This window comes from Girardinichthys multiradiatus, chromosome 15 (genome assembly GCF_021462225.1).
Source record: "Girardinichthys multiradiatus isolate DD_20200921_A chromosome 15, DD_fGirMul_XY1, whole genome shotgun sequence".
Lineage (NCBI taxonomy): Eukaryota > Metazoa > Chordata > Actinopteri > Cyprinodontiformes > Goodeidae > Girardinichthys > Girardinichthys multiradiatus.
Genome location: NC_061808.1, coordinates 16,022,678 through 16,035,282, shown reverse-complemented (window position 1 = coordinate 16,035,282; position 12,605 = coordinate 16,022,678). Strand labels below are relative to the sequence as shown.

The 12,605-nt window shown below is 36.6% G+C and overlaps 1 protein-coding gene across 2 annotated transcripts in view; it reads right to left on the bottom strand.

Annotated features, from left to right (window-relative positions):
* Positions 1-923: 923 nt before the first annotated feature.
* grm1a (glutamate receptor, metabotropic 1a) overlaps positions 924-12,605 on the bottom strand; it is a 68,809-nt gene continuing 57,127 nt past the window's right edge. Inside the window, exons 8-9 of one of the 2 annotated variants that reach the window (XM_047388761.1) lie at positions 10,471-11,407; positions 924-5,934 (exon numbers count right to left, since the gene is read on the bottom strand). In XM_047388761.1, coding sequence (XP_047244717.1) covers positions 5,127-5,934; positions 10,471-11,407 — 1,745 coding nt within the window. In that variant the 3' untranslated portion in view covers positions 924-5,126. The remainder of the gene's footprint in view (positions 5,935-10,470; positions 11,408-12,605) is intronic. The other variant, XM_047388762.1, reaches the window with a different exon arrangement.

The following is a 12,605-nucleotide window of genomic DNA, read 5'->3' as shown; positions in this document are numbered from 1 at the left end:
TAAACAGAAAGAAGGATTGTGTCTCATAATATTTAAAAGACTTTGTGGGAAAATCAGTAGGTCATTTTCACCCCTCTAGATTTGTTGGCTCTCAAGCTGGCCGCCCCTGGTCCAACAGTCTTTTACTTACTGAATTTTATCAAAGGAAAAAATACACTTTAATTATTTATGAATTAATATTGAAGGACGTCTTCATAATGTCCGTTTTTTCATGGCTTTCTTTTCTGGCCCAACCCACAAACGATCACAGGATCACATAGTTCTGTGATCCTGTTAACAAAACGACCCTTAGAGGTGCATTTTTCTTCATATACCATGGTGATGATTTTTCAAGAAGTAAATACTCCCCAATACTCTACTCTGCCTTATTCTGCCATGGGATCTGATACACTATTCCAGTTAATAATTCTATGATATTTAAGAGTTATGGATACAAATGCAGAAACGGTTATAAGGGAAGGTTTGTGGCTTTAATATCCATTTCCCATGTTTCTGGAAATATAATGATGGCATCGAATTTCAGCCTTCTTTCATCATTTTTTCCATCACTTATGTTGTCCTGGAAGCATTTTTTGCTAAGTAAAGATAATAAATTGTTATACCAACTTCGCAGTTTACATTAAACCCCAGGGCAACAACAGGGCGTTTAACACTAAATTTTAGTCTATTGTCCAACTTTTTTTAACTTATTTTTATTTCTTTTATCATGCCACTGCAGTGTATTTTTTATGTTTTTTGGTCACTGCAAAGTGCTTTTTTGCATTATGTAAAGCACTTTGAATTGTCCTGTTGCTGAAATGCGCTATATAAATAAACTTGCCTTGCCTAATATTGAACACATGGCTCAAACAATAAACACAATAATAATGGAGTAAAATGTGTAAAGCATTTTGAAAAGCAATGGTGGGCAGTGATCAGACTTCTTAATATAAATCATTTTTATTTTTTACAGCATTGTTCATGTCCAGCTCACCCAAGACATAAAGGCCTATTTCACTCTAGATTCAACAGTGTTAAACAGGTGGCACCTTGTATATTTTACATCAGCTTAAATCATTAAACAACTTACACTATATTCCACTTAAGACATTTGGAAATACAATACAGTTGCACTACAGTATGTACTTTGTAGTCCTTTTACTTTGAAATCAATTTTCATCTTAAAGATTTAAAAAAGTAAGGGTAAGGGACTTAGCCCTAAGTGATCTACTCAAGTTTATAGTATGATTTAAGTAAAACTGAAACATGTATAACCCCATTACAGTAAGCAAGAGGATACAGTTAACTCAAGTTAGCTTAAAGATTACTAAAAATTCAAACACACTGCTCCTTGACAAGTATCAATGGACAGTTTCAAAATGTATTAACTTTTTTTTCTCCTCACAATCTAAATATATAAACATTTATCCATATTACAAACATATTACCTGTGTGAAAAAACAAGAGATGGCTTGAACAGTATTACAAACTTTGAGAGCTTGTACAACTTGTATTGTGTGTTTCAAATACGGCACAGCAAAACTTGGAAAAAGTATCAGCGCGGCATAAAAAGCAGAAACAGTTCTATTTATTTATTTTTTTATCACCTTTCTTGCTTGTAAAACTTGTCAGGGCTATAAGTGAGTGTAAACTGTTTCAGTAGCAATGCCGTCATACAATCAAACTTACACCATTGTTGGTTAATGTAAAGATTTAAGACCAGGGATTTGATGATATGTATGAATCATACAGCTCAAGCCTTCAGTTGAATGGCAGTTTATGGGTATTTATGTATTGACATCTTGCAACAGTTAGTATGTAACCAAAGTTTGGCCCATTTCTTAATATCTTGTTATATTTAAGCCTTACGTAGGTGTGAGGAGGAAAAAAAAAAAAACTCAAGGTTCCCTGAACTAATTATTAAGAAACATATTATTAATGCAGCTGTGATTTCTTTACTGATCTGATCCAAACTACACATTTAGAGTCTCAAAAGTAAAAGTTTTCTTTTTTTATTAGAGGTGTAACGACACATGAATTCATATCAAACATTTTTGGTACGGGCCTTTGAGTTTTACATGCATTGATTGAATAAAGCTTTGTTTGATGTATAACTGCTCATTTGAAATGGCATCACCTATATGTTAACACAACTGGTATGAAGAAGCTGAAGTGACAACCAATCTGCCTAATCATCAAAACAGCCTCTTGCTAACAGTTCAGATGATGCCTAAGCCATAATAAATGCCGTGGGAGGCTTTGTGATGCAACTATATTCTTTTGTTGAGAACACCAATGTTAAACATATGTTGAAAGTAATAGAGCCACATTATAAAGTTTCCCCTCATCAGCATTTTAGCCATCACATTCTGTCAGCTTTATATAAGCAAGAGGAAGCTACAGTTGCCCAGAACTTATCAAATGCTCGTTCTGGTGCTCTCACTTCTAATTTTAATGTAGAACTGAATGCAAGACCAATATCATCCACAGGGTTCCTGCAGTCTAGAAATGTATTGAATTGCATAATATTGCAAACTCTGGATAAATATGGCAAAAAGTATGTAGTACACCCACTCATTCAAAAACAAACAAAAAAATTTTTCCATTCTATTTTTTAGCCTCTGAATCCCTCTAATATGGGTTTTGAACGAGATTCAGTGTTCCTGAATTAGGTTCGGTTAAGTTGCCAAACTAAGCATGGAAATTCCTAATTTTTCAAAGTTGTGAAATAACTGCTTACAAATTGATCCAGTCCAGATTTTTCTAATCAATAAAAATTTGAACTGATAAATTTGTTTAGATTTAAAAAAAACTTGAAAACAGAGCATTACAGAACTGCCTGATGGGAATCCAGTTTCAACTCAGTTTTTTTATTATTATTATTATTTGCCAAAAAATAAAACCCAACAGTTTTTTACTCATATCTCCATCATGTCAAAAACTGACAGGAAAAATCTAGAAAACCAATAAATATTGAATTTATTTGTAGGAATTTATAGAAACAGTGTAGTCAGGTACCCTTTATATTGTAGATGTTTACTATAATGGTTTTATGTTTTTATCTTTTACATTTATGTAGAAAAATTTATTTTTAAACAGTTTTTATTTGGTAAGACATTTACTCTGTTGTTTAGTTTGATAACTGTTAAATACAACAACAAAACCATAAATATTTGTTGCCCTTAATACTGAAAATGTACTCAAATTTGGTGTTTGACTTCGTACCAAACTGGGATTTGTATGTACCGTTACACCTCAATGTTTTCAATACACTCTTTTTTTTCTTACAGACCATTCAACTGCACAATCAAATCCAAAGCTACATCTCTTATCATGATTCTCAGTGGTCATTTATCATATCTTTATCATGAAAGTAGAGGCTTGTACTGCAAAGCAGGTTCAAAATAAGTTTTAGTTGTTTTAGCTCATCTATCTCAACTAACCAGTCAAGGTGTAATGACTATGGATGTGTACTCCTAGTTTTGACACCGGAGGATCAATGACTATAAAGAACCAGAAAGTAAAGCTATTAAAAAAAATGCCACATAATTCCAAAATATTTAACATTGCATGTTGCATTACCTTAATATGCTTCACCCCACCTCCACCCCATGAAAATTGACAAGAGAAATTAATGAATTTGCCTTTTTACATTTCATTTTTATCAAACCATAGTTATTTATATTTTGTTAATTTGCATTTTAATGTTTCATTTTATGTAATACTTAAAACTTACTATTATTCTTTTAATGTGGTCTAAGACTTTAATGTCATTTTTTTTACCTCTACTACTTTCCTGTAAAGCACTTTGAATTGCCTTTTGTATGAATGCTGCTGCACACATAGACCTGCCATGCCTTCCGTTTCAATCAGGTATTCTCAAATAATGGTTCGATAATGCCCTGTAATGTCAATTGACACCAAAAGAAGACCCAGTTTGTTTACTGTTCACTCCAATTGAAAAATACCTAAGTAGTACAGCCGGGAATTAAAATACTAAAATAAAGATATGCATATGCTAATATATTATTCAAATATACAATACCATGTTAACAGAACATGACAAAATGTGATTACGATGCAGACTGAAGGAGATATGGCTTTTCTTTTTTGATAGTAGTTGAACTGTTTTATTTAATGTATTTACCATGAAAATGCTGAGTCTGTTAGAAATGGCTGTTACTCATTGTTTTTTGTCTGTGTATGTATGTATGTATGTATATATATATATATATATTCAATGAGAGTGTACTCAGCTAATGTTACATATAGTATTTTTTAGGTTAACTCTCAACTTTTACTTCATGTGTGAGCATGAAAGCACTGCTGAGTTTATTATAAAAAGGCAGAAGTGTCTGATGTGATTTGGTTTTAAGAAAAATGCAACTAATTCAGTATAAAAGGTAAAGTTTCCACCCTCTAGCAAATCATCACCCTTCTTTATTTTTTGTTCGGACTAATTTTGACAGTACGTTTCAGCTAAAAAAAAAAGTATTGGAAAGTATTGGCTAAATTATGTTATGGTCCATCTCCAAATAGCCATACAAATATGCTAATGGATGTCTGGTGTTTTTAGGGCAGGTGCTTCTTGTTATTGAGGCTTGAGAGAAAGTTCAAATCATAAGAAAACGGCCATCCCACACACTCTTTACACTAAACACGCTTCCAAGTTAAAAATCATACATTCCAGTTAATGGGGTTACTGTAAATGTTTAAGTTAATTTTCAGTCATTTAGGATCTACAATGTCACATTAAATTATTAAAGATTATTTAATCTTCAATATTTAAGCAGTCTTTGTTATATATCTAAATAGGCAACAATCCTGCTGGGATATGTGTCAGGAATAGCAGCTTGGTGAAATTAAACCGTGTAACTCAGAGAGAGGCAGAAAAGACGCACTCTGCCCTCATGTACATTTTTAGAGAAAGCATTTTGCACTGTCAGCCCTTCCCAAAAGCGTTCTTATATTAAATACCTCCTTGTATATTTCAACTTACTTACTGTTTTTACTTACCTACTAATAAAAGAACAAAATCAAGCAAGCGAATAACTTAATAAAAAATTTTAAATGTTGTTTCTGTGTAAATCTGGATGTTTTTGAGAAAATGTCCACTGATAGCCACAGAAGCTTTGTCGGTTTTGCCCTCAGAGTGTTGAGGAGCTGTGTGCAAAGTTTTGGAGGATACTTGAGGCATAGATCGAGCTACCAAACATAGAATCGATGATGGGGGAGCCGTTCAGTGACTCCCCTGAACACACCGAGTCTCTAAAGGGGGAGGGAGGAGAAAGAGCCAGGGAATCTTCCAGAGTGGTCTTATTTAGAGTTAAGTCCTCACCTTCTCCTTCCTCCCCCTCCCTCTCCTCCTTGGCATCATAAATATAGCTGTGTAAGAGGTCCAGTTCCTCATCCTCAGACCCTTCGTCCTCAAAGTCCCCCAGTCTTGGGGCTGAAGGAAACTGAGAGGGTATTAGGCTCAAAGGCTCATTGGCAGGAATCTGCTCCCTGGCAGTGTGTTTTTTTAGTGCAGAGACATGTGAACTGTGTGTGTCCATCACTGCCCCCTTCAAGCACTCATGGGTGGGGCCTGTCAAGTCAGAGGGCAAATTAGAAGCCGGCTCATCTAAGTCAAATTCCAGTCCTTGCATCTGTTCTGAGCAAGTCGGAGTCCAGAGGGGGCGCTGCACATCCCCTTCGTCGTCTTCCTCCGCCTGATTGCATGGAGGCTTGCTGCCAGGCGTGTCCTGGGGAGGTTGGGGATCTCTGCCAAGGTTGCCGGTGGGGAGCTCACAACTGTGGGGGTTGGGGGTGTTAGTTAGGGGCCTGATGACCGCTGTCTGATTCGAGCCGGCTTCCTGTTTCCTCACATGCACAGACAGTCTGTGCCACACATTCCCCCCCCTCGGAGGGTGTTTTGGACCTGATTCAGACCATGACACAGACTTGCCATTAGAACTATGAATGAGATAAAGACCCAAGTTACTATCATAGGAAACCAGGAGATGGAGGCAGAAAAACAGCAAAACACAACAGCAGCAACATACCACAACAGGGCTGTAGCATTTCAACATTTCTGATGCATGTCAAAATACTTTTAACCACATGACTAGACATTAACAGCTTTGCTATGAGAGCTAACTTGTGAGCCCTAAGGAGCAGTACATGTAGTAGCTCAACAAACAGTGATTCATAATGCACTGCAGACAGCATTATGATCCTCCAATTGCTTTAGACATTTAAATAATTAGGAGCCATCCAACTCATTTTTCAATTCCTTTTTCGGTTTTATTAAAACAGGATGCATGCGTTTGGACAGATTTTTTTTTTACCCTGAACTGGCCTGACAAGGACACACAATGTAGTTCAGAATGAGCTTGGACTGGCTCTAATTTGATTAGTTAGGAAGGTGGTAAGGGGAGGGTGTACATGCTGAGAAAAGTTAAATGCGATGTTAATTCAGGATAAACCAAAAGCAGCAGGGTGGCAGGTCTCTTCTTTGGAAGGCTGCAGTGTGAAAAACACTGAAGTGACAGGATCAATGAGCGAGTGATACTTCAGTCACATACTTTAGTCAGGCAGACTGCCTTGTTGCTGAGTGCAAAATTAAAAATAAATGTTGAAGTAAAATGCTAGTCACTTATAGATTACTGTGTACATTACTGTTCAAGAACCTTGAGTCTTCAACCTATAATTTGTTTCCAAGAGACCAAAGTGGTCTTAAACAAGATTTTGTCAAACTTTCTAAAGGTCTTGTATAGTTTTTCTTTGGACCTTACATTTTCAAAGGAACAAGTTTTTGTTTCTGAAACCATTTATCCATTGTCTATAAATCATTTATACATAAAATAATTATTCATAGGCAGAGAATTAAAGAATTAACCAGTTTTGTCTGATAATTATCAGATCACTGGGGGTACTCAGCGCATTAATATTTAATTCCAAGAAGGACTGTGGATCCTTAAATGTGGAAAAAATAAGAGGATGATTTCACAGCAAAAGTAGCGTACCCTATCCTGAAGCAGCTGAACAGTGTGAATTCTGGCCCTTCATCCCAGGTCACACATGCTGTTTAAATCATCAAAAACAACACTCATGTTCTAAAGACATAACAGGAATTAATTTTTTCACATTTAAACCTCATGTTTTGTTTTTAGGTTAGGGTACATGGCCAGATAGGAAACAGTCAGCTAAAAGGTTTATATTTTAGAGTGTGTTTATCAGTGCTTCTTATGCCTGCTTTGAAATGTACAACTGGGTTGTTTCACCCCATGACTCTACCACTTAGCATGTTTAAGGCATTTGTGCCATGGGTTAAGGATAATCCAATTCGTTTTTGTAATGTATGGGGAGAGGAAAGTACTACTATCTTTCCTCTGCAAACAGTACATTTTTCGGTTTTTAAACTGTGCTAATGAAGCTCACAGATTTTAAAACATAATTTCTAGCTCAATACTTTCTAATGCATTATGTTTGGTACATCACCACATAATTCATTGAAGGACGTCTTGCGCTTCCAACAGTTCAGGTATGTTTATGTAAAAGGAAATAACATCAACTGACACATAATGGCTTTCTGGATTCTTGCATAGGCTTGCTGGATTTTGTAGTGGAATATTTTACCAAATATCCTCAGCAACTTAAATGAAGACCCATGTCCTTTTCATTTAAATACTGCAGAAGGAGTCCTTGAAAAAGTTAGAAAAAAAAGCCTGGCTTTTTGGAAGCAAAGGGCAAAAATATTAGGAATAGTTTAAGAATTGTGGATCATATTCTACCTGTTTATATAAAATTAAAAAGGAGACATAATTTAGTAGTTTAGTGTCTAAAAAGCAACTTTGTTGGATCTCAAAGTAAAAATAGCCTCACTGACAGTGCAGCCCTCCAGTAAAGAAGATAAACAACCCCTTTGCCACAACATTTGCCAGCCTTGAGTCTACAGTGCTTGTATTGGTGAGTAAAGGTTAATGTTAGGCTGCATAGCAAGGATTTAGAGACAACATCTAAACATTTTAGGATCAGTCTCATTCTCTGCCCCACTCCTTACTTTAGTCACCTGTCCACGTGTCACTGCTGGGGAGCTCAAAAGAGTTACATGCAAATCTGGTTGGCTGTGTAACATCTGTTCTTAAATATCCATTGACATGTAGAAAGGCCAGTTCGCTTTAAATCTGTAAGACTAATCGCATTTTTTGTGTGTGTTATGATAAATGGAAGTTAATTTCATCAATAATATTTTAGATCTCAGGGGGAGGGGGATATGCCTTATGATCAATGTTTTTTTTGTTTTAAATATCAGTTTCATGTTACCAAGACTAAGGTACTTAAATTTAAATCGATATCATTTGTAGAACCTTGCAAAAGTGTTCACATCCCCTGAACATTTTTACAATTTGTTGCAATACAGCCACAAGCCTAAATGTATTTTATAGGTTTTTTATTCGATAAACCAACACAAAGTACTGCATTATTCTAAAGAATAGGGAAAGGAATATGTGGTTTTCATAATTCTTGAAAAATAAAAGTCTGACAGGTGTGGCGTTCATTCTTATTCCCTCCCTGAGGCAACACTTTATGTTCGTCTCTGCCAGCTTTGCCTGTCCAGAGAAAATTTTGACCATTCTTCTTTGTAAAATACCTCCACTTGAAAATCTGTAGTGGGATTCAAACATTTAGAGACACTTTTAGATTTTTAACTGGATTTAGTGTCTGGTCTTTGAATTGGTCAAACTAACTCACTAATATATTTTGATCTAACTTGCTACATGGTAGCTTTGACTGTGTTTGTTTGCCCCTGCAAACAACTTGTCTTTTTTTCAACAATTGCTTCCTTCTGTCCACTTTTTCACAATGGCAAGAATTGTGGAGATGCATGGCTGGTTTTCCTGCCAACAGATTCTCCCACCCGAGCTGTGCATCTCTGCAGCTCCACCAGTTATCATGGGCCTATTGGCTGCTTCTCTTATTAATACTCCTTTCAGTTTTTGTGGACGGCTATGTCTTAGTAGATTTGCAGATGTGCCATACTCTTTGTAATTTTAGATGATAGACTGAACCATGCTATATAATATGTTTATAACTTGGAACCTAACTTTGATTTAAACTTTCCCACAACTTTATCCTTGACCTGTCTGGTGTGGTCTGTGATCTTCATTATTTGCTTCAATAATATTTTTTAAAGAACCTGTGAGACCTTCACTGATTAGTTGTATTCACAGAGGGCCTTGGTCTTGGACTTTATTTACTAATTAGGTGTTCACACTGGCCTTTATTTAGGGGTTTATTTAAACATTTATTTAACAGTAGAAAATTAGGCTGAATACAAATGCTCCCCATTCTTTTCTGATTTTTATTCAAAAATTTGAAAACCATGTATCATTTTCTGTCGACTTCACCATTTCACTCAACTTTATGTTGGTATATGACATAAAATCTCTCCCAAAAAACACTGAGGTTTGTGGCAGTAATGGAACAAATATGAACAAGTTCATGGGGTATGTACAATAACACATTTCAAAAAAGAAATCTAACTTGCATATATGCTTCATGAAAATGGATGTCATGGCTTGATCTGTTTTTTTAATTTGTGAAATATAAATTAGGCTCCTTCTTAAATTTGTATTTATATAACCACATATATTATAAAGTCAGTACTGTCACTCCAAACATATCTATCAGCTTCCCAAGGCCCTTTGACTTCCACTTAATGACTATAGGTCTACCCCAGGTAAGAGTTTGCCTCACAATTGTCATTAGACCAACAATGAACACTGCAATGATTAAGTCCAAAGAGCTCAATCCAGATCTGAGAGGGAGGATTATATATTTTCTCAAGAGATTTAGCTTTAAGGGACTTCTAAAAGACTATAATTTCCCAGGCCATCAACTCAAAAGAATGACTTAAAATAGGTTATTTAGAATATGCTAAGCCAAATTTCATAAAGTGTGATGCAGAGTAATGTTGCTTTCATGATAAAACAACAGTAACTACAGCTGAGCAGTTCTGTTACATATGGCCTAAAAGAGTCTGTTCATAAGTGCATCTTGCTCTACATGTAATTTATTTGGTAGTTTCATAACATTTATGCAAACGTTTGTCTTTGACTGCACTTTATGAGAACTATATACATCCAGGTCATTTGGAAAGGTAAGTAATAGACTTCTGATTTTATTTATTTTGGTGTTTAATTATAATGCATTCCCTCTGCCTCTGAAGTCATATGTGGGCTATAGGAATGTATTTTACACTTAATTTAATGGTATCCCAATTGGAAATCAGTAAAGCAAAATATTTGCTGAATGTTGTGCTCCATGATTCAACAAACTGTGGTTGTTTTTCCCAAACAAAACTAAGACATTGATGGGTGTTTCAGGTAAATGCAAGAAACTTTTGACATAAAAGTTCAGAGGGAAGGCACCATTGTCTTCTAACTTGATTACATGTTATTAAACATGATATAACGTTCAAAGATCTTAAAAAGATTAGGTACTCACTTGGCATTTCTAGACACAGCCTTCTTCCGACGGAATATATTAAGAAAGCTGTTGCTCCCACACTGAGCCGCAGACTTCCCATCGCCGACATGCATTCGCACCACATCAGATGTGGTGAAGGCGCTTCGGACATTCCTCTCAGGTTTGGCAATGATGATGTACATCTTGGGTGTGAACATGCAGCCCAATGCCACTGTTACACTCAGGCTGACAGAAAAGGATGTGGTTATGATCTTGTAGTTTGAGCCAAAATAGATTGGTACAAAGGCAAGCCAGATGATGCAGGTAGTGTACATTGTAAAGGCAATATATTTGGCCTCATTGAAATTGGCAGGAACGTTCCGTGTTTTGAAGGCATAGTAGGTGCAGCTCAAGATAAGCAGGCCGTTGTAGCCTAGTGGTGCCACCATGCCTAAGTTGCTGGTGTTGCAGATGAGGTAGACCTCACGTATGCTTGGGTATGATTTGACGGGCTCAGGAGGCTCCAGAATAATGAGTGTTATCTCAAGAGTTAGCTGTACGCTGATAAGCATGAAGGCAATGATGACCTGGGCCCAGGCACTCATGAAGTGTGGTTTCCTGGTGCAGATCTTCTTCTTGCTGCCAGCCAGAATACGGGCAATTCGGTTTGTTTTAGTTACCAGAGCAGAGTAGCACATGGCAGAAGAAAGGCCTACCAAGAGTCTCTGCAGATAGCAGGAGGTGACTGTGGGATGAGCAATTAAAGTGAATGGACAGATGTAACCCAAGAATATGCCTGCCAAGATGATATAACAGAGTTCCCTGCTGGACGATTTAACCACAGGCGTGTCACGGTACTGGATGAATACGAAGGTGACAAAGGAGGTGATCAGAATGCCAACACAGGAGAAAACAACTGCAACAATGGATTCCACATCGGCCCAGTCAAGATACTTCAGAGGCAGTGGCTGGCAGCCTGAAAGGAGAGGAGGAGGCATGAGCTCAATTTCACATATGCGAGCACATTAACATTACATAGACGTATATGCATGAATGTATTGCATAGAAAACATGCATTATGGAGTCGTCCCAAAGATTCTCTCATAATTCTGGCTGGATTGTTTTATCGGCAAAGGTACAGTTAACTGGCATAGACTTGGCTTTGAAGCATAGGCTACAGATTTTCATAGACTTGAGGTCAGTAGCATTCCAGAAGATTACGTTTTGCCTCCTTTATCTATTCCAAAATAATGTATCTGTTGGTTTATAGTGAAAATGCCTAATTTGGAGAGCTCTACAACCTTATTATTCCACTCACTTCGTGCAATGCACTCACATCCCTGGCAATAAAATGGGGACCCCCAGTATGATGCTACCACCACCATGCTTGACAGTTGGTAGAGTGTCTTTAGGTTTATTCTTGTCTTAGGCCTTAATTTTACTCCTTTCAGTATATTTCTTGTCATTGTAGCTCAACAGATATCCTGACATAAAATGTTTTAATAGAACGAATTTGGTTTGTTCATATTAGCTGCTGCCAATTGTATTCACATGAGAAGTTGCTTTTTAAAGTAGCAGCATCCATCCCAGTTGAAACCTTCTTAGTCCATGTGGATGTCAGACTGACTTGGGCAGTGACACTGGTGTACCAACATCTTATAGTTTTTGATGGTGTTTAGCCCTGATGGCACTGGGCTGTTCCCAAACATCCTGACCAATGTCTTTTAATCACTGGTTCAGATGTCAAACATGGTTGGGTGTTCCAGAGGACAATGATCCCAAACACACATCAAAACAGATTTTCAAATGTAAAAAAAGCCAGTTAACATCAATCTGCTGGAATGGCAACTAACCTTAATCTTATTTTTTTTTTTTTTATTGGACTATGCAAAGAAGATGTGTCTGTCCCAGAACATTAGCCAATTTGAATGACTTCTGACAGCTCTAATCAGAAGAGTGTTCACATTTTCAGACAGAATTATGGAGGGAGCTTGTTAATGGGTACAAAAACAGTGTGGTTAAACTGCAACAAACACTAATGGAATGAGGATATGTATATTTGACTTTATGTATGATTTTGACTGTGCATTAGAGGATATCTGCTTTAAAGTCAAGCTTGTTCACCAAATTCAAATTTTTACTTGCTTAAAGTTATTTGTGGTATCATTATTCCA